Source organism: Erinaceus europaeus, chromosome 15 (genome assembly GCF_950295315.1).
Source record: "Erinaceus europaeus chromosome 15, mEriEur2.1, whole genome shotgun sequence".
NCBI classification, from domain to species: Eukaryota; Metazoa; Chordata; class Mammalia; order Eulipotyphla; family Erinaceidae; genus Erinaceus; species Erinaceus europaeus.
The window spans coordinates 61,335,739-61,361,623 of record NC_080176.1 but is presented as its reverse complement, the minus strand read 5'-3'; the positions used below and the strand labels follow the sequence as shown (position 1 = coordinate 61,361,623).

General features: G+C 38.7%; 1 protein-coding gene across 3 annotated transcripts in view; it reads right to left on the bottom strand.

Moving 5' to 3' along the window:
* The window catches only part of ARK2N (arkadia (RNF111) N-terminal like PKA signaling regulator 2N), a 66,556-nt gene that overhangs the window by 22,730 nt on the left and 17,941 nt on the right, over positions 1-25,885 (bottom strand). For 2 of the 3 annotated variants that reach the window (XM_007515947.3, XM_007515948.3), the window contains exon 2: positions 19,300-20,085. In XM_007515947.3, coding sequence (XP_007516009.1) covers positions 19,300-20,014 — 715 coding nt within the window. In that variant the 5' untranslated portion in view covers positions 20,015-20,085. Of the gene's footprint in view, positions 1-19,299; positions 20,086-21,695; positions 21,761-25,885 lie in introns of all 3 variants that reach the window. The other variant, XM_060173820.1, reaches the window with a different exon arrangement.

Genomic DNA, 25,885 nt, shown 5'->3' with positions numbered 1-25,885 from the left:
AAAGTTTTTTTTTTTTTTTTGGTTCTGTTTTGTTTTTAGCAAAGCACTGCTCAGTTGTGGCTAGTGGTGGTATAGGGATTGAACCTTGAACCTCAGAGCCTTAGGCATGAGAGTCTGTTGGTATAACCATTATCCTATCTCCCCTGCCCCATAAAGATTTTTTAAATAGCTAAAAACTAACATTAAACACGACCAGTTTATGAAACTCTTGGCTATGAAGAATGCATATGCCAATAAACTGTTAAAATAAAACACAGAAGGGTCACTGTCTTAGTACAAACATCCACTGTGTGAATCGCTGAATGAAGCATGGAACACACTCGTACTGTCTAGCCTTTAAAGAGAAGTCCCTAAACCATATGCTTATATAGCTTTTTTAAATTAAAAAAAAAAAGTTGACTCAAATGTGTTAAGTAAATGGCTGCTCAGCGCTGCCATATAAAGATGTGCCGGGATATGAAATTCTGACGATCAAGACTGTCACTTGGCTACTGGAGAACAATTGCCAATCCCCCAACAGTTAAGTTTAATTTAAGTATAGTCTCAGCATCAGTTGGTAGTGGGATTTTAGCTCAAAAAGCAATTATTCCAAGTTTTTCTTTTCTGAGAAAGAAAAGAAAGTTGTGTCATGTCTGGAGTCCTCGTCAGAGTTCACAATCAGTATTATGGATGTCCAAAACTTGGGTGTGGAAGATATGAGGGTCAAGTACAATATTGACTATTTGACCAAATACTTCTTTTTTCTTCTTCTTTTTTTTTTTTTTTGGTTCTTTTTTGAGCATTTTGCATTTGTAAATTAATAAATGATTTTAAAATTTGTATCACTAGTAAAACTCAGTCTTTTGCTCTGTCTCCCCACCCACCGACCATCAAAACAAGGAAACAGGTCAACAGTCAAGATTGTACTGCTCCAACATGGATAATCATGCAAAAAGTCTAAGTGGACATGTACATGCAGAGCGACATCACCTACCCATGGAGATAACTTGTCTGAAAGTCTTCATCAGAAGGAAACACAAGCATAACCTTGTTATCTGGCTCCAGTCTTGAGTCTTCCATACTTCCACACAGCACACCTTATAGCTTAGCTTACATTTAGTATTCATCATAAACAAAGAGTAATTTTTTTATATTTTAATTACAGTCAACATTAAAACAGATTATCACTGTAATTTTTTCACTTCCAGTATAGAAATAAGTCAATACTATATAAACTTTAATAAATAAAGGAATGAATGGCTGCCTTGCTAAGTTTATCTTCCAACAAGATACCAGAATTAAGGATCTTGTACTTCAAGGTCGTCTTAAACCTATCATAAGCAAACCAAGATTAAATATGGTATGTTCAAAGCATTTGACATCCGGGCTTGGACTCTGAACTACTCGGTACTAGTGAATCCATGAATGCTGGCAGTCAGTGATATTCTCTTAAAATGTGATTCTTGCTACCATGCAAACTTTAAAAATGAGGTAAGAGAATCTGTTTTGATTTTTATCTGCCTTTCAAAAGTATTTCTTTGAAGGGGGGTGGTGATCAGATAGCTGAGGAGAGCTAGGGAAACCCAGCTATTAGCAGAAGCAGATACTTGTGCTTCCAATTAAACTCCCTTTAGTCACTGAAGAACTGACAAGCTTGGTGATAACGTCTTCCCCTCACCGGGCCTCTTCTCTAAACTGTCCTTCCCCTTACCGTTCCTCTCCTCTATGGGCCTCTCCTCTATACTGTCCTTACCCTCACCGGGCCTCTCCTCTATACTAATAAAATGACTGCATTGCTATTAAGATTATTTCACTTTGAAAAACACTGAAACAATCACCTCAAGTAAAGTTAAACGTAGAAATATGTGCAATTTAAAATCCAGTCATTAGTGTAAGCATATACCACATGTTAAGAGTATCCAAAATGGGAGTCGGGTAGTAACACAGCGGGTTAAGCGCACGGGGCGCAAAGTGCAAGGACCCGCGTAAGGATCCCGGTTCGCGCCCTTGGCTTCCCATCTGTAGGGGAGTCGCTTCACTGGCGGTGAAGCAGGTGTGCAGGTGTCTATCTTTCTCTCCCCGTCTTCCCCTCCTCTCTCCATTTCTCTCTGCCTTATCCAACAACGACATCAATACCAACAATATAACTACAACAATAAAACAAGGGCAACAAAAGGGAATATATATATATGTATGTATATAATAGAGTATCCAAACTGGAAATCAGGCGGTAGTGCAGCGGGTTAAGCGCACGTGGTGCAAAGTGCAAGGACTGGCGTAAGGATCCCAGTTCCAGCCCCTGGCTTCCCACCTGCAGGGGAGTCGCTTCACAGGTGGTGAAGCAGGTCTGCAATACAAGTACTTTTTTGTCTTTGTTTTCTTCTTTTTACCAGAGCACTGCTTGGCTCTGGTTTATGCGGACTGAACCTGAGCCCTTCTGTGCCTCAGACATTGGAAGTCTTTTTGCATATGTCTTCCTAACCCTACACCAACTAGAATATGCACTGGGAGCCTAGTACATAATGAAATTGTACACGTGTCAATGACTGCACTATAAAGCATTAACCCCCTCAATTAAAAACAAAACTATCAACAATAAAAAAAGAATATCCACTCATCCAATTTATGCTAAAAATAGGCTCGCACCCTCTAACTGCCCTCCAAGTCTATTCATAGGTTCTAACTTTTCAAATAACAAAATCCAGTTGCATGTGTCTCTTCGCACACTGCTGACTGTGAGATTCAGACTTGTCTATGTAGAACCACAGACCTTCTAATTATTGTGATCCAATGTTTTCTTTGAATTAAAAAATGTTCTATCCTAAACATCATGCAAATGATCTGAGTAAGAGAAACAAAAATCCAACCTTTACTACATTTATTTCATAAATTCCTCTTCAAATATGACAATCAGAAGCATAGAACTTTACAACTAGACAAGGTAATTACATAATTTACTGTTCCCATTCTATAAAGGAGAAACTGGAATCTCAGGTGGGACCAGAAGAGTTTATAGCTGTTCACAGGGTTCAAGAAGTGAGGAATACATAGTATGAGACCTGGAGTTAGCCTGGGGGGAGGGGTGGGGCAAATATACAGGTCAAGGTGTTACCTACTGCTCTTTAACCTGTAAGACTCACTTTCTCCACAAGTTCATACTGAGGGTCAAGAAGACCTAACACAGAATACAAGGAATTCAAATCCTCGCCCACTGCTCCCTCTCCTATGGAATAAGCATGTGCTGTGTTGCCCCTCTGCAGATAATATACAATGCTTTGAGGAAGCATTGCTGTCTGGGATGATGCTTGACAGTGTTCACTGACCAGCTGGCTAAGTAAATGCTTTGACTGGATTCATGAAGTCATCACAAATATGGCTTTTGTATTTTTGTTTGAAATGAAGTGTTGTCTTAGATGTGTTCATATACAAGTGTTTCTTCAATGTGAAATAAAGGCCACATTTGGATTATTTAGTATTTAGACTGTTCTTATCTACAGAATCCTTCCACTAACACAAATAGTACCAGCCTTTCAGTATGAAGTCAGGAGGGTTCCTCTCAGATTCCAGGTACTAGGAAAGATGCTCCTCTTTTTCTGTTTTAGGGCCCAAGAGAATGTGGGAGACAGAACTCTGGTGGTGAGGATGGTGTGGAATTAAACCCTTGTTATCTCATAATTTTATAAATCACTCATTTAAAAAATGAAAAAAAAATATTACAACTGAAAAGAATTAATAGAAATGACCTAGCCAAAGGAGAATAGGTGTGTGGGGTAGGCAGATAACTTGAATGGAGTGAGAAAGAATGAGAGGGCATGAGAGATTGAGGGGAAGGATCATACTACAAGAGTTGAAGACAGGAATTTGCAATTTGGTAGAATCTAGCCAATAAAATGACAGTCAAAATATTTACAGACAGAAAGGCAGAAATTTGTATTTGCACCAAGGAAACATCACAGTGGCTTACACAAGAGACATTCATTCCTTAAGTCCAAGTTTCAGGCTCAATCAATCCCCAGTACTATAAGCTCTAGTCAATAAAAACAACAAAAAATTCTATTTGCAAATAAGAAAAAATACTTATAACCATCAGTAATTATGCTGTAGTTTACTAGTATAATCAAAAATGTTAAATATACGTAGAACAATCTGAAAATCTTAAAGCATCTCAGAAAGCTGATTACCTCAATCAAAAGAGAAAGAAATGTAAAGAAAGTCACATCTCTAAGAAAACGTCTTTAAATATCAAAAGCTGCACATTTCTACTAGAACAATATCATGTTACTGTTTTCATGAAAATCAGAAGAAAATGGGACTAAATGGAAATGAAATAACAATATGCATTGAAATTTTACATCTAGGGGTCAAGTCATTTTTAAAACAAAATTAAGTCAATGTCTGTTCCAGGGCTTTTCCATTATATTCACACCTCAGTCATCACTTCTATGGGGCAGCCCTGTCCACTACTATATACACAGCCCAGGTCTGAGTCTCAGCACCACATGGAGTGCAATGGCAATGGAAGATGTGGCCTGTGGGGGCTCATACCTGGGTCCTAGCGCCTTGTAACATGTGCACTCAACCAGGTGCACTACCGCCCAGCCCCCTACAACCTACTGCTTTAAGAATTCGGACCTACAGAACCAAAACTAAAATTACCCATACTACATACACTGAAGAACGTAACAATTAGATCAGATTTTAGCTACCTTCCCATATGTATACCCATCTATTCAGGCCATACTCCCCAGGTTAGTCTCAATTTTGATGCTTTTCAAATAGTCCTCAATTTTAACAGAATGACTTAGTAGGAAATCCAAAGAAAAAGAATCTATGTAGCTTTTATGTAACACTGGTACTTTTTTTTTTTCAATGCAACAGTTAAGAAAAAACCCTGAAAATTATGTCCCCAAAATATCATGTAAAAACTTAAGTGTTAGGTCATGAACTTGAAAAAAAGAATATATATGACACATAACTATGATGGGGGAGGGACACACAAAACTTTGATGATGGGAGTGATGTGGGATTATACTCCTAATCTCCTATAATATAAATCACTATTAAATTTTTTTAAATTATCTTTATTTATTGGATAGAGACAGCCAGAAACCAAAAGTCAAAAGGGAAGGGGGCGGGGGAAGAAAGAGAGACCTACAACACTGCTTTCACCACTCCCAAACCTTTCCCACTTCAGGTAGGAAGCAGGGGCTTGAACCCAGGTCCTTGTGCATTATAACACATGTCCTCAACCAGGTGTCACCACCTGGCCCCCACTATTATTTATTTATTTATTTTACTTTTAAAAATGTATCAAATATACTAACTACAAACTAATACCATTTATTTAACTATATAAAAGCAGGTTTCTTGACTCAGAAACATCTGAGTGAATTAACTAATACAACACTACTCAATAGAGTTACAAGAAACAAATCACTTTTAAACATTTTATTTATCTATATTAGTTGTTACACTTCAAATGCACAGTTAGAAAGTAGTAGAAGTCACAATAGATGATAACACTGTTACCAAATCTTAAATTTATAATATAAATAAAACTTTATTACTAAAAAGTGCACTTCCTTATGGATTATAGTCCTTTTTTTTTTAAGATGCTACTTTATTTTGTGGTAACTAAATAGACCGAAAATATTGACTCAATACTGGTAAATTAACAAATTGGTTCTAATTCCCACTAGCTTTCTAAAGTTCAGGGGAATTAAAAACAGAAAACAAAAATTAAAAGTGTAGTACTTGCAAATTATTCATGTACAACTCTTGTAGACAAATTAGAGGCTTTTTACACATACAACAACTGAGGAGAGGATTCTGAGGACAACTTTCACAAACAGATCAAATAGATTGGTCTGACAGATTTGCTGAGCTGTTTTAACCTGCATTTTCCACAGTGTAGTGATGCACAAATGTTTTACATTATGTTCTCACTGTACTGTTTACATAAAGCAAAAAGAGAAAGGGGGGAAGGAACCAGTAAACAAATATAACTGAAACGACTTTAAAAAAAAATCTCCCTCTGCCTACAGTTTGTAAATCTAAACAAATGAAAACACAAGATCTGTTTCAAATCACTCCTTTAACTTTTGCATAACTATATCAGAACACAAACTTACGTGTGTGTCAACATGAGCAGTAATAGCATCCTGGAGTACTGCTCAACAAAAAACATTCCACTATTTCTTTTCTTAACAAGCATGTTCAACATTTTAAATGACTTCATTTTCAATACTGTGGCCTCATATTTAATTAAGACTCATATTAAGTCTTAATTAAACAGAGATGTACCTATGCCCACAGACTCTAGCTATTCAATCTACATAACAGTAAGGAATGACCAAACAGAGCCTGTATTGTAAGTCTAAATGTAAAATATTTTACTCAATTTGCTAGGGAAAAACAGAATTAAAAACCCTGCCTTTGTTTTTAATTTTAGAAAAGATATACTCCTTTTCTCCTTCAAAATGTATGTGGAGGACTTTTTTTTTTAATCTTACATACATTCAAGAAGAGATGGGTAGTGTATCCACTGCCTGAACCCATAAAAACCCCTGGCGCTACTGCATAGCCACCTAGCTCTAACAATTTGCCAAACACAACAGTAAGAAACACAGAACTATTTCAGTATTAATGCTAGACACGGAGATACAGACAGACACACACGCACGCGCACACATGCGTACACACACACACACACATGCGTACACACACACACACACACACACACACAGAATCTTTATTCCTCTGACTTGATAACAGGCAAATAAAACTGGGTTTTCTCCCTAGGACAGCGGGAACCTCACATCTCCACTATAGAGCCCCTACTTCCCCCAGTCCTGGAGCCCTTGGATGGGGCCCACTTTCCCGTATGCCTCTCCCAATCCATATCACATAATGTTGCAGCTGCCGATCACAACCTAACCAGCGCCAACGATTGCCACCTCAACATGCTTCACCTCGGACTGTGTCCGGGGACTTCACGTGTGGAGTGACAACCCTTCAGCTTCATTACTCGGGTGGGACCTTTCCTTTTATAGTACACTCTGATTTCATCTCAGGTGGTTCACTTTCTAACAAAGTCCCAAAACCTAGATATACACCAGTTTCTGTGAGAGAGAGCTTATGTTCACACGTATCCATAAACTACTGCAAAATATATGCCTGAAGGCAGAAGTACACTAGAGTTTGCAGTGAGTGCCTCCCTAACACTTCCTCTCCACTGTTCCAAGTTTTGGGTCCATGATTGCTCAACAATTTGTTTGGCTCTGTATGTTAACTCTCTTTTCAGTCGCCAGGTTCCAGATGCCATCGGGATGCTGGCCAGGCTTCCCTGGATTGAGGACCCCACCAATGTGTCCTGGAGCTCAGCTTCCCCAGAGACACACCCTACTGGGGAGGGAGAGAGGCAAACTGGGAGTATGGACCAACCAGTCAACGCCCATGTTCAGCGGGGAAGCAATTGCAGAAGCCAGACCTTCTACCTTCTGCGGCCCTCAGTGACCCTGGGTCCATGCTCCCAGAGGGATGGAGAATGGGAGGGCTATCAGGGGAGGGGGTGGAATGTGGAGATTGGGTGGTGGGAATTGTGTGGAGTTGTACCCCTCCTACCCTATGGTTTTGTTAATTAATCCTTTCTTAAATAAAAAAAATTAAAAACGACAACAACTGGGTTTTCTCTTGGGGTTCCCAAGGTGGCAGAACCCTTTATTTCTAAGTTAAAAAAAAAAACTGCACGTAAAATATTAAAATGAAAGGTTTAGCTTTACTATGTTGTGTTCTCAATTAATACTTTACTGGGACCTTTATTACAATGAAATTTAACAATGCATCTAATTATTATTGTCTGATGAGTGGCTCAAGACAGTTCCGCTAGTTAAATTCTCCTGAAATGAGTAGGTAGGCAGCTAGTGTCCTAGGAACACTCAGCTATCAATAGACTAAACTAGGCAGAAAACTGTCTGTAAACAGATTATCAGAAAACGTTCACCTTTAGTGAGGATGTAGTTTCCCTTTTTAAATATCAGCAGCAAAATTTCATATGCATGCATTACAGGAATGACACTAGTTCAGGCATGGAATTCTATTCTTAAATAAAAATGTCTAAATTTATGTGGTAAGTTTGAAAAAGTTTCTTTTTCAGTGTTTGCTCTTGACAGACAACAAAAATGCCTGAGGATTTTTTTTTTTTTTTTTTACCAGAACACCGCTCCACTCTGACTTCTAGTGGCTTGGGGGGTTGAACCTGGGACCTGGGAGCCTCAGGCAGGAGAATCTCTTTGCATAACCATTACACTGTCTACCCCCACCCAGGATACATTTCTTATTCCTCTTAAAGTGACACATAAGTTAAGAGAAGATCATTAGGCACTTCCAAAACAATACCTACATAAAAATACCATCACAAAAAAACAAAAATTATTTCCCACTTCTAGACAACTTTACTAGGCAGTATAAAATGCAGTTATCCACACAGCACTGATGCTTTCTTTTTTTAATTATAACTATTTCATTTACTTGACACTTCTTTAAAATGCCTATACCACAAAAACATCTTTCTTAAAAGAGGAACTTTTAAACTGCAATCTGATAAAGGTGCAATCATTTAAAAGCACAATTTGTTAAAAATCTACTTTTTCTCAAAACAACACTCTTTCCATACACAACAAATTATCAAGGCACTGTGAGAACCTGACAATCAGGATAAAAGGTACTAACGTCTCTGCTATGAAATTCTTGGGTTAAGCATTTCAAACCAAAATGTTTTGGCATGCCCCATGGATTACATCAATGGATTTTACTGTTCCTTTTCTGCCAAGCCCTTTACTTCCCTCTTTACCTAAAACAGAAAAGGCTTCAAAATTATTAATTTAAGAAGTTCTCAAATATTCAAAATGCTCTTATCTTGAATATTAATTACTAAAACTTAAATTTGATAATTCTATTCCACTGAATGTTTTTTATAACTTTTCTCTCATAAAGGCAACATCATCTATAGACTAACAATAAAAGTAGGATACACCCAGTTGATAGTGGGAGTAATTTGCCTAAATTACTCTTACAGACAAATTCCTATTTTTTCAAAAGCATTGCAGTACATGCTTACTATATAAAATATTACATCATAAAGTAAGAGACCTATTAGTTAACTGAAATAGTACATATGTGCACTGAAAAGTAGTCACGGTAACATGCTGAAATTAAATTACTTGTTATGTCTAGGACTCCAGGTCTAGTCAAATCTGATACTACAGAACAAAACTTGAAACAACCACCTTCCCTAGAAACATCTCAACCCCAAGTAAAGATTAATGCTGGTTAAAATCTGGTCAGTGACCCAAACCTAGAGATGTTCTTCCGGTTTCCTTTTTAAGAGGAAGACACCACAGCACTATTCCGCCATCCATGAAGTTCCCCTGGTGCCATCCATAATGCTCCCATACCATGCCATGACTTGAATCCATGGCCTTTTGCATGGAGAAACGCACACGCTGACAACTGAACTACCTCCAGTTCTGCTATTCCCACTAATATAAAGTGTGTTGTTGTTTAAATTATATTAACTGAACTACTTCACAAGTGTTACAATATCTTTTCAGACAAAAATCCATTGGTTATAGTGTGTGTGTAAACTCTAGTGTTATATAAGGGCTTTAACCTGTTTTAAGATATTTACAGCAAGTCTTAATGGTATATATAGACCTAAGCCCTGTTTTTCATATATCAAGTTCATAAAATCTGACAGACCCCATAGTGAAAGAAGAGACAACTAGCCTTTTTTTTTTTCTTTTTTATCTCTTCAGACATATTCTTAGTGAAAACTGAGCACATTAACAAGCTTTCCTGGAAGTTAAATCAATAATTATCTCCAAACTCAAAAGTAGAAATGGGAAAAGAAGGAAAAAAAAAAAAAACAGCTTAGCCTACTAGTTAATAAACTGCAAACTTTAAATACAGGACTAAATAGGAAAAGTGAGGACAGTATTTCCACATAGTCACTGATAACACATCAACACAAGCTTAAAGTCTTAACTTCATGTATGAAACCACAAATATACCATGTCTTTCCTCTTCTAGAACACAATAAGATTTTTTCCAAATCTGCATCATTACCTACTACAATAAACTTTTTTTTCCATATTGAGAAGTTATTAGTTACAGATTTGAAGGGAAAAATCAACTTAAATTGCACGTTAAGTTTCATAGAACCATTCTGGAAAATGTACCAGCAAATATTAGCAGAACTGCATATTACTATTGAAAAACAGATGTGGTCCGGGAGATGGCTCAGTGGATAAAGCACTGGACTCTCAAGCATGAGGTCCCAAGTTCAACCCCTGGCAGTACATGTACCAGAGTGATGTCTGGTTCTTTCTCTCTCTCTTCCTATCTTTCTCATTAACAGCTAAATAAAATATTTAAGAGAGAGAGAGAGAGAAAGAACGAAAGAAAAAGAAAGAAAGAAAAATAGGAACTTAAGTAGCTGTTTCTCAAAATACTCCTACGAAGTCAGTAGAGATAAAATACCCGTGCTTCCCAATGACAGGTCACATATGAAAATATTCACAATGTCATTCAATTCTGAGCTATTTTCTCCCCTTTCACATGCCCCATAAACTCTAGTTTTATGCACCTGAATGACCCCTTCCTTTTAATCCAGAGACTGAAAACAAATTAAATTAGTAATATATTAGCTAATAGTCATTAGTAATTTAAAAACTCATTCAATATGTACAACTACTAGAACAACCATTCCAGCTGTATCCTTTAAGAGCATCTTTTATACAAAACAATGTCACTAGATGGTGTCTGGAGGATTACTGTCTTAAACACAGAGCTTTCAGAACTTAAAGCTTAAGATAAAAAATGAAAACTACTACTCTATAATACATAAAATCAGATTTGAGCCTAATTTTCTTTCCCTAGAGTTAATCTTGCATATCTATTTGCTTTAATTTTTAAAATTCTTCCTAAATAAATGCTACTTGATATTATAAATCATTAAAGACTAGCAACAAGTTTATTCATTAAATGCAATATGAAATATAAAAATGCTCATGCAGGACATTCATTCATGATTTTTTTCCTTTTTTCATTCATGATCTTCAGATCAAATTAATCTGATTCCTCTCATGAGAATCAGAAGAAAATCAACAGTGCTAGGGAAAAAAATGCTAAGAGATGCTCACAATATTAATTACCGATTTGATTTACTAAAATTCTATTTTACATCTTATCTAAATTTCTGACATAAAAAGCATGAAAATGAAAGCCACTATTATGCAAAAATGGTTCCATGTTCCAATCTTATGAAACAAAACTTAAGCTCAAATTTATCAAACTGTACCTTAAATTTCAAATATGTTTCTTAGAAGACTTTCATTTTAAATCATCATCAAAAGATACAATGGACAAAGCATATTCCTTCTTACACAATGCAAAAAGCACACACATACCACGGTTAATTTTGTGAGAGGCAAAGGTTCTGTGATATTACCATTTCCAGTCAAGTTGAAAAGCTTTGTCTTTGGTCATCATAATGTCAACATTTCAGCAGGTCATTAAGGACCAAAAGGCTGCTGTGCAGTGTGTGGGAACCCACATCTGCAGGCGAGCACCTGTTTGGGTGACAGAAACTTCTTTGGCCAACTAATTAGGTAAGTCCCCTGACTTCCGGTAGTTGCTGGTTCTCTTTGTTACTGTCAGGATGAGTGAACTTTTCCATCCATCAGCAGCTCTCTCTGCCTCTGTGCCATGGAGTACCAGCTCAAGACCTCTCCTAGCATACTGTCTACGCAGTTCCTAAGACACACAGCACCCTGTCAAGGACTCGTGGCATTTCCCTGGGCGCTCCTCCAGGGTCCCCAGCATGACAGGAATCATCTTTCAAGACAGTGAGGTCATTTGATAAAAGTTAATTCAGAAAGATGGCATAAGCACTACTAAGAACAGTCATATAGATACAACAACAAACAAAGTGACCAAATGAAAAGCAATTCCAAGAAAAAGCAAAGCTACCAGTTTCTATAATTTCAATACATCTATCTCCTTGGGATTATGTATTTTCTTACTGTGCAACCAACGACTATCCTGTAAATGGATTACAACCTTTGCTGAACAAAAAATCTGGGACAGTTTAACAAATACAAGACTTATGTAGGAACCAAGGCACCAGAAGGTTTTTGTTTGTCTGTCTTAAGTCCTCCAGGTGACTTAAATGTACAACCTTGGCTGATGACCAGTGCAGCCCTAGATACTTTCACTGACTTTTTTTCTTTAAAATTCTAAATCATGTTAGCTGCTAACCCAAAATAAATCAATATTATCTGCATTAGTTCTCAGCTAGTTGAGTCTCATCAAATGATCTTGGTTTGTTTTTTAAGCTCCTTATGAAAAACTACATAAAAAATATACACCATCCATATAGACCACTAGATTAGCTTTCTATAAATTTCATGGTTAAGTTTGGGGTATGTTACAAACCATCTCTTCTATAGTCTACTAGTGGCTCTGAACTGTCCGATAGTAAAAAGATTTGAGAGTAGGAGAGATGGTTGTGCAAAGAGATTTTCATACCTGAAGCTCCAAAGTCCCAGGTTCAAACCCCTGCACCACATAAGGCAGAGCTAAGCAGTGATTTGGGGGAAAAAAGGGGGGGGGGAGGCCAGGTGATGGCACCAGCTTGAGCACACATGTTGCTACATACAAGGACCTGGATTCAAGCCCCTGGCTCCCATCAGTAGGGGGAAAGCTTCACAAGGCAGGGCAACAGGTGTCTCTCTTACTCTATATATATCCCCTTTCTCTCTCAATTTCTCTGACTCTACTCAATAAATGAATAAAACATTTTTTAAATGAAAGATGGCTGTTTCACACAATCCATACTATGCAAATGTGTGAAGATATGTGCAGCTATTAATATCCAGCAGAACAGTGATTTCTTAGGAATCAATTTGGAATGTACTCTACCATATTGCTTTATCCTACATGTTTTATTCTTCAACTGTAGTTGGATGCTCACACAACTTGGGTCTCTAATAAAGCCAATTACACTGAACTTCTGATTTTTTTATGAAGCTACTAATCATGTAGCCTCCTCAGACCACTCCTGACTATGCTAAGTCCTCCTACCCACTCCTATTCAGTTTTTATCATACATCATGATTTATTACTACCCACAGGTCACATCCCTATGTGTTTTATGTATTTAAATTCACTTACTGCACTTCCTCATGATTATTAAGCTTCATGAGGGTACAGACCTTTGTTCATGGTTGAATGCCCTATGCCCAGTAGTAAGATGCTCAAGTCACCACTGAGTAAGTGAATGACTGGAGAAGTCAACCTGCCTTGTGCAACTCAAGACATGTTTACATCAGATCTTATAAAGATCAGCCCTGGGAGTCGGGCTAAGCACAGCGGGTTAAGCGTACATGGCACAAAGCACAAGGACCGGCGTGAGCACCCCAATTCGAGCCCCAGCTCCCCACTTGCAGAGGAGTTGCTTCAAAGGCAGTGAAGTAGGTCTGCAGGTGTCCATCTTTCTCTCCCCCTCTATCTCCCCCTACTCTCTCCATTTCTCTCTGTCCTATCCAACAACGACAACATCAATAACAACTACAACAATAAACAATAAGGGCAACAAAAGGGAATAAATACATTTTTAAAAAATAAAAATAAATAAAAATAAACAGCAGCCCTGCAGAATAGTCCTAATGAACTTTTCTCAGGGTGCATCTGGAAATATGGGGTGCTGTTATGTCAAGGCTCTTTAGGAAGATGCAGAAGAAAGATTTCCCATTTCTCGCTATCAAAATGATAATGGTTTATATCAATCTAGTCCCCATTTTCAATGCCTGAAAGGCTATAGGACATATTTTTAGCCCAATTTTAATGAACAAATAAAACCTCATGACATACTGTTGCCAAATGTTTAACTTAATCCTTTTTCCCCCTCACTACTCTGTCCCCTTTCTTTATATTAAAACAAAACAAACCAAAAAAAAAAAAAAAAAACTCTTATACTTCATATGTGTAAATTTTCAAGGAAAACACACATTTCTTCTAACTGTAGTATATTTATGGAAGACTTTAAATTTAAAGAATTTAAAGACAAGCTTTTCTTTAAGCAACTTATCATCTATTGTTATAAATGCTGAACAGGAAGTGAAATGGCTACGTTTTATTTGTTTTGGATTGTGGCACTGCTTATTTTCAACAAGCACCAAAACATGGATATTTAAAAACTGAAACAGAAAATGGTGAGCATATTCATTCATACTAGGGAGAGGGAGAAAATCTGCAGCTTCATAAAAGTAGCTATCAGCGTAAAGACTGAGAAACGACATTCTGAGGTCTTAACAAGGGCCAACTATGCATCTGTCAAAACACATACAATATTCACTAAAAGTCCTCAGTAAACGGATTCTAGAAACAACAACGATGTGCTGAGGTTCTTCAACTATAGCTAGTGAGCAGAGATTCAGGCTGTGCAAGGCAAAGAACATGGGGGAGATCTCTGTGCCATCTGCTTCATGTCTGCTATGAACCTGGAACTACTCCAAACAACAACAGCAAAATAATGCACTGCTAGGGGCCGGATTCTCACCTTGTACACACTTCTCCTTTTATTAACATTAAGATATAGCCTACTGTAAGAAAAAGACATACCTAAAGTAAAACTTATGCTTTTGCCTAGACAGAGTAAATGTAGACACTCTCTAGAAAACCACTTGGAAAGGCAACTCAAGAGGAACAACTTAGTGCTTTACTACCAGAGGTCTTGCCAAAAGATATGGTCAGAAAGATTTCAAAGCCTCCAGTTCAAGGTGCTGTTATTGAGACACTGTTATTGAGACACCATAGCATAGAGAAAACCACATTTAAACACTGCTACTTTTAAAATAGCCAATTAAATGGAATGAAAGAAAAGATGCCTATGCTTGTTACTTAATGCAGAACTATGTTGGAGTTTTTATGTCTAGTAAAATTTTTTAAAACTAGATTCCACTGTCTGGAACTTGATACCCATTAAGTCACAGAAATGAACCAAACTCCCAGGTCCATGATGACTTTTAGCTCTAGGAGACTTTCAGCTGCTTAACTGAGCATGTTGCTCAATACCACCACCAAGGACTCAGATGCTCACATCTCCACACTAGGGGAAATCAAGTATAGAGAAAGGCAGACACTCATACAGAGTGACATGTGGAATCTAAAGGATACCTCACACAGAGACACGGACTATAGGAGTGTGCACATGCATAACTGAAGGGTACAAACTTCCAGTTATCAGGTGAGAAAGTTCTCAGTACATAATGTACCATATATATAATTAGTTAACACTAGTGTGTATAAAGGTGGGTATGAGAGTGGATTCTAAAACTTCTCAACATATTCACATTATTCACAGACACAAATTATCTTTTTTATTTTTTTATTATTTATTTTCCCTTTTGTTGCCCTTGTTGTTTTGTAGTTGTAGTTATTGTTGTTATCATTGTTGGATAGGACAGAGAGAAATGGAGAGAGGAGGGGAAGACAGAGAGGGGGAGAGAAAGACACCAGCAGACCTGCTCCATTGCCTGTGAAGTGACTTCCCCTGCAGGTGGGGAGCCGGGGGCTCGAACTGGGATCCTTACACTGGTCCTTGCACTTTGCGCCACGTGCACTTAACCCGCTGCGCTACCGCCTGACTCCCGTACAGACACAAATTATAAGCTTATGATGTAACAGTTGTGCTGACCAACTTTATTGTGGTAATACAAACAACCAATCAGCACATTATACACCTTAACTTTACACCTTGTTAAATGTCAACTATACCTCAATGAAGTTGAGAAGAACGCTATGCCTGAGTCATACACAAATTCTGATTTCACTGGTTCAAAATGGGGCCTGCAAGCCATAGATCTGAAATGATCCAAGTAATTCTAAGTAGCAGCCAGACTGAAAACTTCATCAACTGTCTGCCTCGTCTGCACTTACTTTAGGCAGTTTTCACCAGCTCACTGTTCAGATGTTTTGTGATCAACGTGTGTAATAAGTCTCCCAACTAGCTATCAAAACACAAAAGCTAGAGGGGGGGGGGTTTAAATGAGGATTAGGAGCTATTGATCACTTCATGATTCAGGAAGGCCAGGAGATTTTTTATGCCAGTCCTTGCGCTTTGTGCCATGTGTGTTTAACCCACTCACTGCACTACCGCCAGCCCCCCAGTAGATTCCTGATATGGGTTTGGGAGTTAACCTTTTGCCAGTAGTCCACTGCTTCAACTAACACTTACCTACCAAAATAAGTATTAATTTTGGGACCTCAGTCTGAACAGACTATTAAACCACAACACACATACTATAACCAAAAGTCAAGATGAAGCTGTCCTGAGGCTTACAATATGCTAAACAATTATGAAAATAACAGTTACTAGAGGAATTTTTCCCAGCTGTCCAAACACTGACACAAATTATTCCACTGGAATTAAATGAAGTCTGCTGTCAATTCTCACAAAAATAGCTACTTTTATTTTGAGGCTATCTCAATTTATTTACAGGAAAGTTGACCTCACCTGGAGAACCAAATGTTTTGATCATAAAACTGCATAGAATAGCACAAAAAAAAACAGATCATCCAAAAAATTAATAGGACATTTAGTAAGTCTTACTCAAAATAACTACAATCTTTTTATATTAATACTGACTACAAAATACTAAGTCCCCAAAAAAGAAATGCAAGAATTACCTTGATATGCTACTTACATTCTAAAAACTGTATGTATTTTCAAAAACTTCAAGGAGAAAATGATTTATTGTGGGCACTAAGCTGTCTGTCATTAACTGTTAGCTTTTTTAAAAATAAGTCTTTATAAACATATGTTCCCAGATATCAAACTCAATAAGCAAGCATTATCAAGCACTGCAAGTCCGCATCATTAATCATTCCCACTCTTTAAAAGTACATTAGGCCCAGAAAATAACACAATGGTAGCACAGCAGTCTTGCATGCCTGAGGCCTCAGAGGACCTGCGTTCAATTCCCAATACTGCCCTATGTCAGGGCTAAGCAGTCCCTGTGTATTTCTCACTCATGAAAGTAAAGAAGTAAATTGTTTTTCAGTAAACCAAATGAGAAAATGCTTTAAAAATAAAACACACTGGTAAATCTTTTGGCATAATAGAACACTGAGCATAACCCCTTCAATGTTTAATCTGCTACCAAATAACAGATGACAAACCATTTTCTGAATTACTAAAGTAGCTGCACCTGGGTGAAGAAAGGTGTAGTAAGAACCTCAGCAGTTTGCTTTTCTTCTAGGTTTCCATTCTGTATAAGTAGCTGGGTTCAAATTTCAACATTCAAGAGTTTTGTTAGGCACATCCAGTTTAAGTTGACCTGATATCCACGTTGCACTCAAGTCAGTCCCTACTTTGTACCTGTCATTTATACTTCAGGACCACCACCCTTTCTGTGAGGGTGAGCACATCTACCTTCCCCAGGGATACATAGGCATTACATTAAAACATAGTGTCACAATGTTTCAGAAGTAAAATACCAACTCCTGATATTTAAATTGAGCTCTGTCCATCTTCATTGCTTTGCACAACTGCAGAGAGGACCGCTCATACATGTCCTCATGCGAACGGCATCTGCAGAGACCACAGTGCCCCACTGAAGTGCTCATACAAAGTGGCCCTGCACTTTACCTGCCATTTGATTCTACACAGTTAACTTAGAAAATACTAAAAACTTTCAAAAGTCCCAAACATTAAGTGGTATGAAGAAAAAAATTATAGTTAAGTTCCCATTCCATAAAAAAAGCAAAATATTGCTATGGTTACATAAGAACCTATTTACTGAGTGGAATTCAGCACTGTGTCAATAGATATAACATAATCTTAATTAATAGATTAGAATACAATTTAAGAATACAGAAGCAGTTTTAGTTAACAATGTTTTCTTTTAAATATTACTAAATATGAAACTGAAATATATCTAGACCTTGCCTGAGAACAAGTCCCCCCCAAAAAAAATATACTTTTCTTTTGCATTAAACTGCTAACCTTCAATTAAACCCTCTTCCAAGTAACATTAAAAAAGAAACTACCAAAGGACCACACACAACAGGAGTAAAAAGAAAGCACTGTGAATATACTATGTTAAAAAAAAAAAGCTTCATATATTGTGTGGATGAGGCCTTTATTATTATAAATTGAATATCTAGGAGGTGCTTTTAAACCAATCAGCCTTGTTGCTGAACTTATATATGATTAGTTAGTAATAGTTTAATTAACCACAATATGATTTTTCTTGAGATAATCTTGGTGTATCAGCATTATGCTCTCTTCACACATAGAAACAAACCTTCAGAGAACTAGCAGAAAAAAATGACCACAAAACTTTGGGAAATCGAAACTACCCTCTTTAAAGTAGCTATAAACAACGTTATGATGCTCTTGTAAATGTTATGTGATTTGCTCTTGTAAATGTTATGTGATTTACAGAATGTTTGTGATCATTATCTCTTCAATTAAAAGCCATTCAAATCTCTTGTTCCTTGTGCTATGACATCCATCCCCAGCTTGCCTAGCAGTACAGAGAAGCAGCTGTAATGCTATGCAGACAGCAGGTGTAGCACAGAAAATAAATGGCAGGCTCTTGTCAATGACCGCCAGAAGAAGCACACTTCTAACAAATTCCAAAGCTTGGAAGATTAAGAGAAAAATTTTGAAGGAAAAAGAAATATTACTTTCAGTGCAAGTGACAAGTTAGAATAGAAAAAAATGTGCAACAAGGATAACTGGCTTATCATGCACCAAATTGGGGGAAGACACATAAAACCGGGCGTTAAGAGGAACTGTTATTAGAAAACTTTGAGAGTCGGAATGGGTTCTTTCAGACACCATAAGCTCAAGTGCCGAGGCTATATAACAATAAAGCAAGGTGCCTATTCCTGAGGAAAATGTACTTAGCGACAAAGCTGGGCATATTAAACCTAAGCAGTGCTAAGAAGGCAATGATGGGAGTTCAAACCACTTGTTACAAAGAAAGACTTATGATAAATTCCATTGAGAAAAAGTACTCTCGTCCCTCCTGTGAACCATTAGGTATATGTTTGCCGATGTGCTAAAGGGCACTAGAAGCCTCAGGATGGATTTGTAAACAGACTGGGTCTCAGGAACGCTCTGCAGTCTTGGTATTACACAGAGCTGCAGGGCTCCTGGGTCTGTTCTCCAAGTGTCACTCCTCTAACTGAACCTGACAGCTGAGAGATGCCACCAGGCAGTCTACAGTCAGTTTAAAAAGCACCCTCTACCTGGTATCTCTGCAGTGATTGTCTTGCTGCTCCCTGAAACCTCCTCCTCGTCGTCTGACGAGCTCGTGCTCGAGTCACAAGTCAGGTCACTGTCACTGGTACTGCTGTCCTGCAATAGGTTGTACTTCTTCCTCGCAGCTGCTTCCCGTTTCTGTCTCAGGAGTCGGATTCTCTCCTTGTGCTTTTGACTGCGGTGACCTTTCACCTTGGTGACTCGCCCATTCTGCTTGTCACTGGACTGCCGGTTTTTCTTAGCAGCCATCATGGATGTCTCACTTTCGGATCGGGACCTCCGAGATTTGCGCCCCACTGTGGCACCAGGCACTCCGGAAGGGTCTCCTTCGACCGCTGTTTCTGCCTGGGCAGGTTCATTCTCTTCAGCGGAAGACAGAGTATCTGAGTCAGCCAGGTGGCCACTAGAAGAAGGGGAAACCATGCAGTGGTTAGAGGAGTCGCTCTCATACACCTGGCCAGCCATTGGCTTGTCACTCTCTGTGGACGCAATCTGGGACTCAGAAGAATCCCTCCTCAGTTCCATCAGCAAACAGGGCATTGAAGAAAGGACTGTAGAATCCACCACACCATCTTTCTGAACCTGAGATTCCAGTTCCACGGACCCATCTTCCTCCTTGGCTGTCTCTTGTTCAGATGTTTTTGGTGGGACTTCAGACTCAATGAGTTCTTCAACTTTCCCCACTGCCTCCTCCATCTTCATTTCAGACTTTCTAAGTTAAATCATGGAGCAGACTCTTGGAAATGTCGAAAAAGATATAATAGGAAAGGAACCTGCACAGGAATGAAACAAAACAAAAATAAAATCAATGAACACAAGCAGCAAATTATTTTTTAATTTATTTTCCTTTTTGTTGCCCTTGTTTTTTTACTATTGTTATTGATGTCATTGTTAGATAGGACAGAGAGAAATGAACAGAGATGGGGAAGACAGAGAGGGCGAGAGAAAGACACCTGCAGACCTGCTTCACTGCCTGTGAAGCGACTCCCCTGCAGGTGTGGAGCCGGGGGCTCGAACTGGGTCCTTGTGCTTTGCGCCACATGCGCTTAACCCACTGCACTACCGCCTGACTCCCAAGTGGCAATTTTTTAAAAATATTTATTTATTTATTTATTTATTCCCTTTTGTTGCTCTTGTTGTTTTTGTTGTTGTTGTTGTTGTATTCATTATTGATGTCGTCGTTGTTGGATAGGACAGAGAGAAATGGAGAGAGGAGGGGAAGACAGAGAGGGGAGGGGGAGAGAAAAGATAGATACCTGCAGACCGGCTTCACCGCTTGTGAAGCAACTCCCCTGCAGGTGGGAAGCCGGGGGCTTGAACTGGGATCCTTACGCCGATCCTTGCGCCACCTACACTTAACCCACTGCACAACTGCCCGACTCCCAAGTGGCAAATTTTTTAACACAGCATGTCTATCTCCTAAGTGGATGCTAAATGTTGTAATCACACAGGTCTTAGAGACATAGGCTTGTTGCAGTTGGGAGAATAGCTCTGCTGGGACAAGGTGAATCTGCAGGTTCAGTTTGCAGTGCCGCATGCACTGAAGCGGTGCTCTGGCTTCTTATTTAAAACCACACGAGTGTAACAGCTCACATAGATAGTGTGAAGCTTTGCCATGTGCATGATCCAGTTTTGAGAATGGTTCCCACCATACTTCTCTCTACTTCTTCTAGCTCTACCTGTCCCTCCCACTGCTTTTTTTTTTTTTTTTTTTTTTTTTTTTACCAGAGCACTGCTCAGCTCTGGTTTATGTTGGTGTTGGGGATTGAACCTGGGACTTTGGAGCCTCAGGCATGAGAGTCTCTTTGCATAATCATTATGTTATCTACCCCTACTCCCTGTCCCTATTTAGGAAAAAAAAAAAAAATTCAGGGCCAGAGAGACAGCATAATGGTTCTTCAACAGACTTTCATACCTGAGCCTCCAAGCTCCCAGAATCAATCCCCAGCACTATCATAAGCCAAAACTGTGCAGTGCCCTGGTGTTTCTCTCATTAAAATAAAATATTAATAAAAGGAAGTTGGGCGGTAGCACAGTGTAAGCGCAGGTGCCACAAAGTGCAAGGACCAGCTTAAGGATCCCGGTTCGAGCCCCTGACTCCCCACCTGCAGGGGAGTCGCTTCATAGGCAGTGAAAGAGATCTATCTTTCTCTCCCCCTCTCTGCCTTCCCCTCCTCTTTCCACTTCTGTCCTATTCAGCGAACAACATCAATAACAATAACAGTAACTACAAGAATAAAAACAAGAGCAACAAAAAGGGGATAAATATCTTAAAAAATTAAAAAATATTAATAAAAATTCATATGAAATAATAAAATTGATCTTGGGAAATTGGCAACTGGAGAGGTAACGTGATGACAGATGAGATCTCAGCCTTACCCACATGCACTGCATGTGCAGAGTGATGGTCTGCTTTTCTCTTGTCCTCATTAAATACTGAATTTTTGCCTTAAAAAAAAAAGATTTCATTTATTAGTGATAAAAAGAGAAAACCAGAGCATCACTGTGGTACATGTGCTGCCCACAATGAACTCAGAACATCATGCTTGAGAGTTGAATGCTATCTACTACATCACCTTCAGGACCACTAAATACATATGGAGGGAGATGGGTATGAGTGTATGTGTGTGTGGTGTATGGGGTGCATGGGGTGTGTCAGTGTGAGGTGTGTGTGTCTTTCTTAGTGGTCAGTGGGGGAGGGAGCAAACCAGTAGTTCAGGATTTACATGCTTGAGGCTCTAGGTTCCACCCTGTTCACCACAGTACATGCTTGACCTCTCTTTTTTCCCCTCCTCATAATCTCTTTCACTCACAGGAGAAAATAATAAGTATTTTTAAAAGGATTTTTCAAAATTTTAATATAAAAAAAGGAGAGAGGAAAAGAAAGGGTCAGCTGCAAGAGACAGCATAGTGATTTATACAAAATACTTAATGTTTGAGGCTCTTATGTCACAGGTTCAATGCCCATCCCACCAAAGATCAGAGCTGTGCAGTGCTCAGGTCAAAGAAAAAAATAGAATAATAAAAAAATTAATTTTTAAAAAATAATCAACTTTGATTTGGGCTGAATAATACTCATAGGAACACAAGCCTCAAAGAAAAATACAGAGGAAAGGAAGGTATCCCAGTGTATCAGAACACAAAGCTTGCCTGAGGTCCCAGGCAACAGATGTTCAATCCCTGGCACCACCTTCTGTGTCAGCTGAACAGTGTTCTGGGCCCGTTCTCCTGCCCAGCTCTCTAATAAATATTTTAAGAGGATAAAGGTTGTACTAAAAGTACAGAACCATAAAAGACAACATCGTCAGTATCAGTAGAGATAATAAATGAAAACATCAGCTCAAAGAAGAAAGCGGACTGAACAGAGAAAAGTATTAATACACTTTACAGTAGTAGGTAAGATTTGATTAGGGAAATAAGAGGTATCAATGGAGACTTCCGGAAGCGCGGCTACGAGCAGCAGATGTGTTTCTCTCCTCTCCCAGATCAACTAGGAATACCAAAGGAAACCACCTGGGAACTGAAACAAGACAGGACTAGAACGACTTCAGGAACCCACCAAATCACCAGTGAGTGCAAACACGTGTGCCTGGTGAACAGAGAGGAGCCTAGGGAGAGATTAAGTGGCTGGTAACAGTCCGGCAGTTTATCAGTTGAGACACCACCTCCAGTCTGTTCCACCGACAAGGGGACGACTGAAGAGAGGAGAGGACTCCCCTGAGACTCACCAAGTGCAACTCTGAGTCTCCATTGCTACTGTCCTCAGAATCTGGAGCAGCGGCAGGGAGGGTCACTGGGGGACAGAGATCTAACCAGGAAACTCAGGAGAAGACCTATACCTCGGTACCATAGCAGTGGGGCTGTGAAAGTCTCTCTGCATAACCACTGGATTATCTCTGCCACACCCTGCTTTATCTCTTGGTCAGGAGTCAGTGATTAAGCTAAGAAGCCTACTTATAGTTTAAAAGCCCTCAGGCTCCCATAGCCTACAGGGAAGAAAAAGCACAAAAGAGGCTTTTAAGCCACTGAGCTCTAAATCAGGGATTAAAATACTACTGAAACAACTGTTAACTTCCACCACTGTGAACCCTTTAATTACCTTACTTAGACACAAGTCATTCCAGGCAACCGTGATCAGTAATTTGAAAAGTACTGAGAGAGGGAACTCATAACATAATATATAAAGTAGTTAAACCAACAAGAAGAAATATTGGAGAAATGAACCAGGATAAGAGTCCAGCTAAAAGCCCCCCAAAGGGTGAAGCACAAAATAATGAGGTCAACATCCAAACACTAGCTAAGGAAATAAACAGAGGAGTGAGTAAAGAGTTTGAAAGAATTGTAATCAGAAATACAGGAACAAATGAGACTATGGAAGAAAACACTAATTATCTCAAGGTTATTAGAGCTGAAAGCTGAAATAGCTGAGCTATTTAGCTGAACAAGCTAAAATAGTATCAGAACAGGGTAACAAAACAGATGAACACCAGAAAACAGTAGAGGGGAGAGAGAATAGAATCAATGAGGCTGAAAGAATTAGCAAGATCGAGGATGAATTAGAGACAACTAAAAAAGAAGTAAGAGATCTCAAGAAGAGATTAAGAGATACTGAAAACAACAACAGAGTCCTATGGGATGACTTCAAAAGAAACAATATACACATTATTGGCTTACCAGAGGAAGAAAGAGAGGGAGAGGAAGAAAGCATTCTTCAGGCCATAATAGCTGAAAACTTCTCTAGTCTAGACAACATCAAAGACATAAAGATTCAAGAAGCCCAGAGGGTCCCAAACAGAATTAACCCAGACTTAAAGACACCAAGACACATCATATTTAGAATGGAAAGGAATAAGAATAAAGAAAGGATCCTGAAGGTGGCAAGAGAAAAACAGTCACCTACAGAGGAAAACCCATAAGATTAGCAGCAGACTTCTCCACACAAACACTATAGGCCAGAAGTGAATGGCAAGATATCTATCGAGTACTCAATGTGAAAGGCTTTCAACCAAGAATACCGTATCCTGCTAGACTATCATTCAGACTAGATGGAGGCATCAAAACCTTCTCAGACAAGCAACAGTTGAAGGAATCAACTATCACCAAGCCTGCCCTGAAAGAAGTTCTGAAAGGTCTCCTATAAACAGTCAGACCACCATAAATACACCATATATCAGAATACTCTAAAACTCTGCAAGAATGATGTTAAAATATCTTCAATCTTTGATATCAATAAATGTCAATGGCCTGAATTCACCTATTAAAAAGACGCAGAGTAGGAAGATGGATCAGAAAATACAACCCAACAATATGCTGTCTACAGGAAACCCACCTAACTCAACAAGACAAACACAGACTTAAAGTGAAAGGATGGAAAACTATCATACAAGCCAATGGCCCACAAAAAAAGGGCAGGAACAGCTATTCTCATATCTGAAACGACAGACTTTAAAATAGATAAGATTAAAAAAGATAGGAATGGACACTACTTAATGCTCAGAGGATCAGTCAATCAAGAGGACTTAACAATTATTAACATCTATGCACCCAATGAGAAGCCATCTAAATGCATCAAATGTCTACCACTGCCTTTCATTTGACTTGTATTATTTTTGTTTTGTTTTGTTTTTTATAATAGAAAATATGGGGGTAGGTGGTGGTGCACCTGGTTGAATGCACATGTTACAATGTGCAAGGCACGGGTGCGAGCCCCCGATCCCACCTGCAAGGGAAAAACTTTACAAGTGGTGAAGCAGTGCTGCAGGTGTCTCTGTCTCTCTCCCTCTCTGTCACCCCCTTCCCTCTCAATTTCTGACTGTCTCTATCCAATAATAAAGACAATTAACTAGGGTTCTTGTGCATTATAATATGTGCACTCATAGCAACAAAAACAATAAAATATCTAGGAATAAACCTAACCAAAGAAGTGAAAGACTTGTCTACTGAAAATTTTGAGACACTACTCAAGGAAACTGAAAAAGACACAAAGAAGTGGAAAGATAGTCCATGTTCATAGGTTGGAAGAATTAACATCAACAAATGAATATACTGCCCAGAACCATATACAAATTTAATGCTATCCCCATCGAGATCCCAAGCACATTTTTTAGGAGAATAGAACAAATGCTACAAATGTTTATCTGGAACCAGAAAAGACCTAGAATTGTCAAAACAATCTTGAGAGGGAGTATGGACCGACCAGTCAACGCCCATGTTCAGCAGGGAAGCAATTACAGAAGCCAGACCTTCTACCTTCTGCAACCCACAATGACCCCTGGGTCCATGCTCCCAGAGGGATAGAGAATGGGAAAGCTATCAGGGGAGGGGGTGGGATATGGAAATGGGTGGTGGGAATTGTGTGGAATTGTACCCCTCCTACCCTATGGTTTTGTTAATTAATAATTTCTTAAATAAAAAAATAAATAAAATTAAAAAAAAAAAAAAAACAATCTTGAGGAAAAAAAAACAACCGGAGGCATCAAAATCCCAGATCTCAAATTGTATTATAGGGCCACTGTCATCAAAACTGCTTTGTACTGGAACATGAATAGACATACTGACCAGTGGAATAGAATT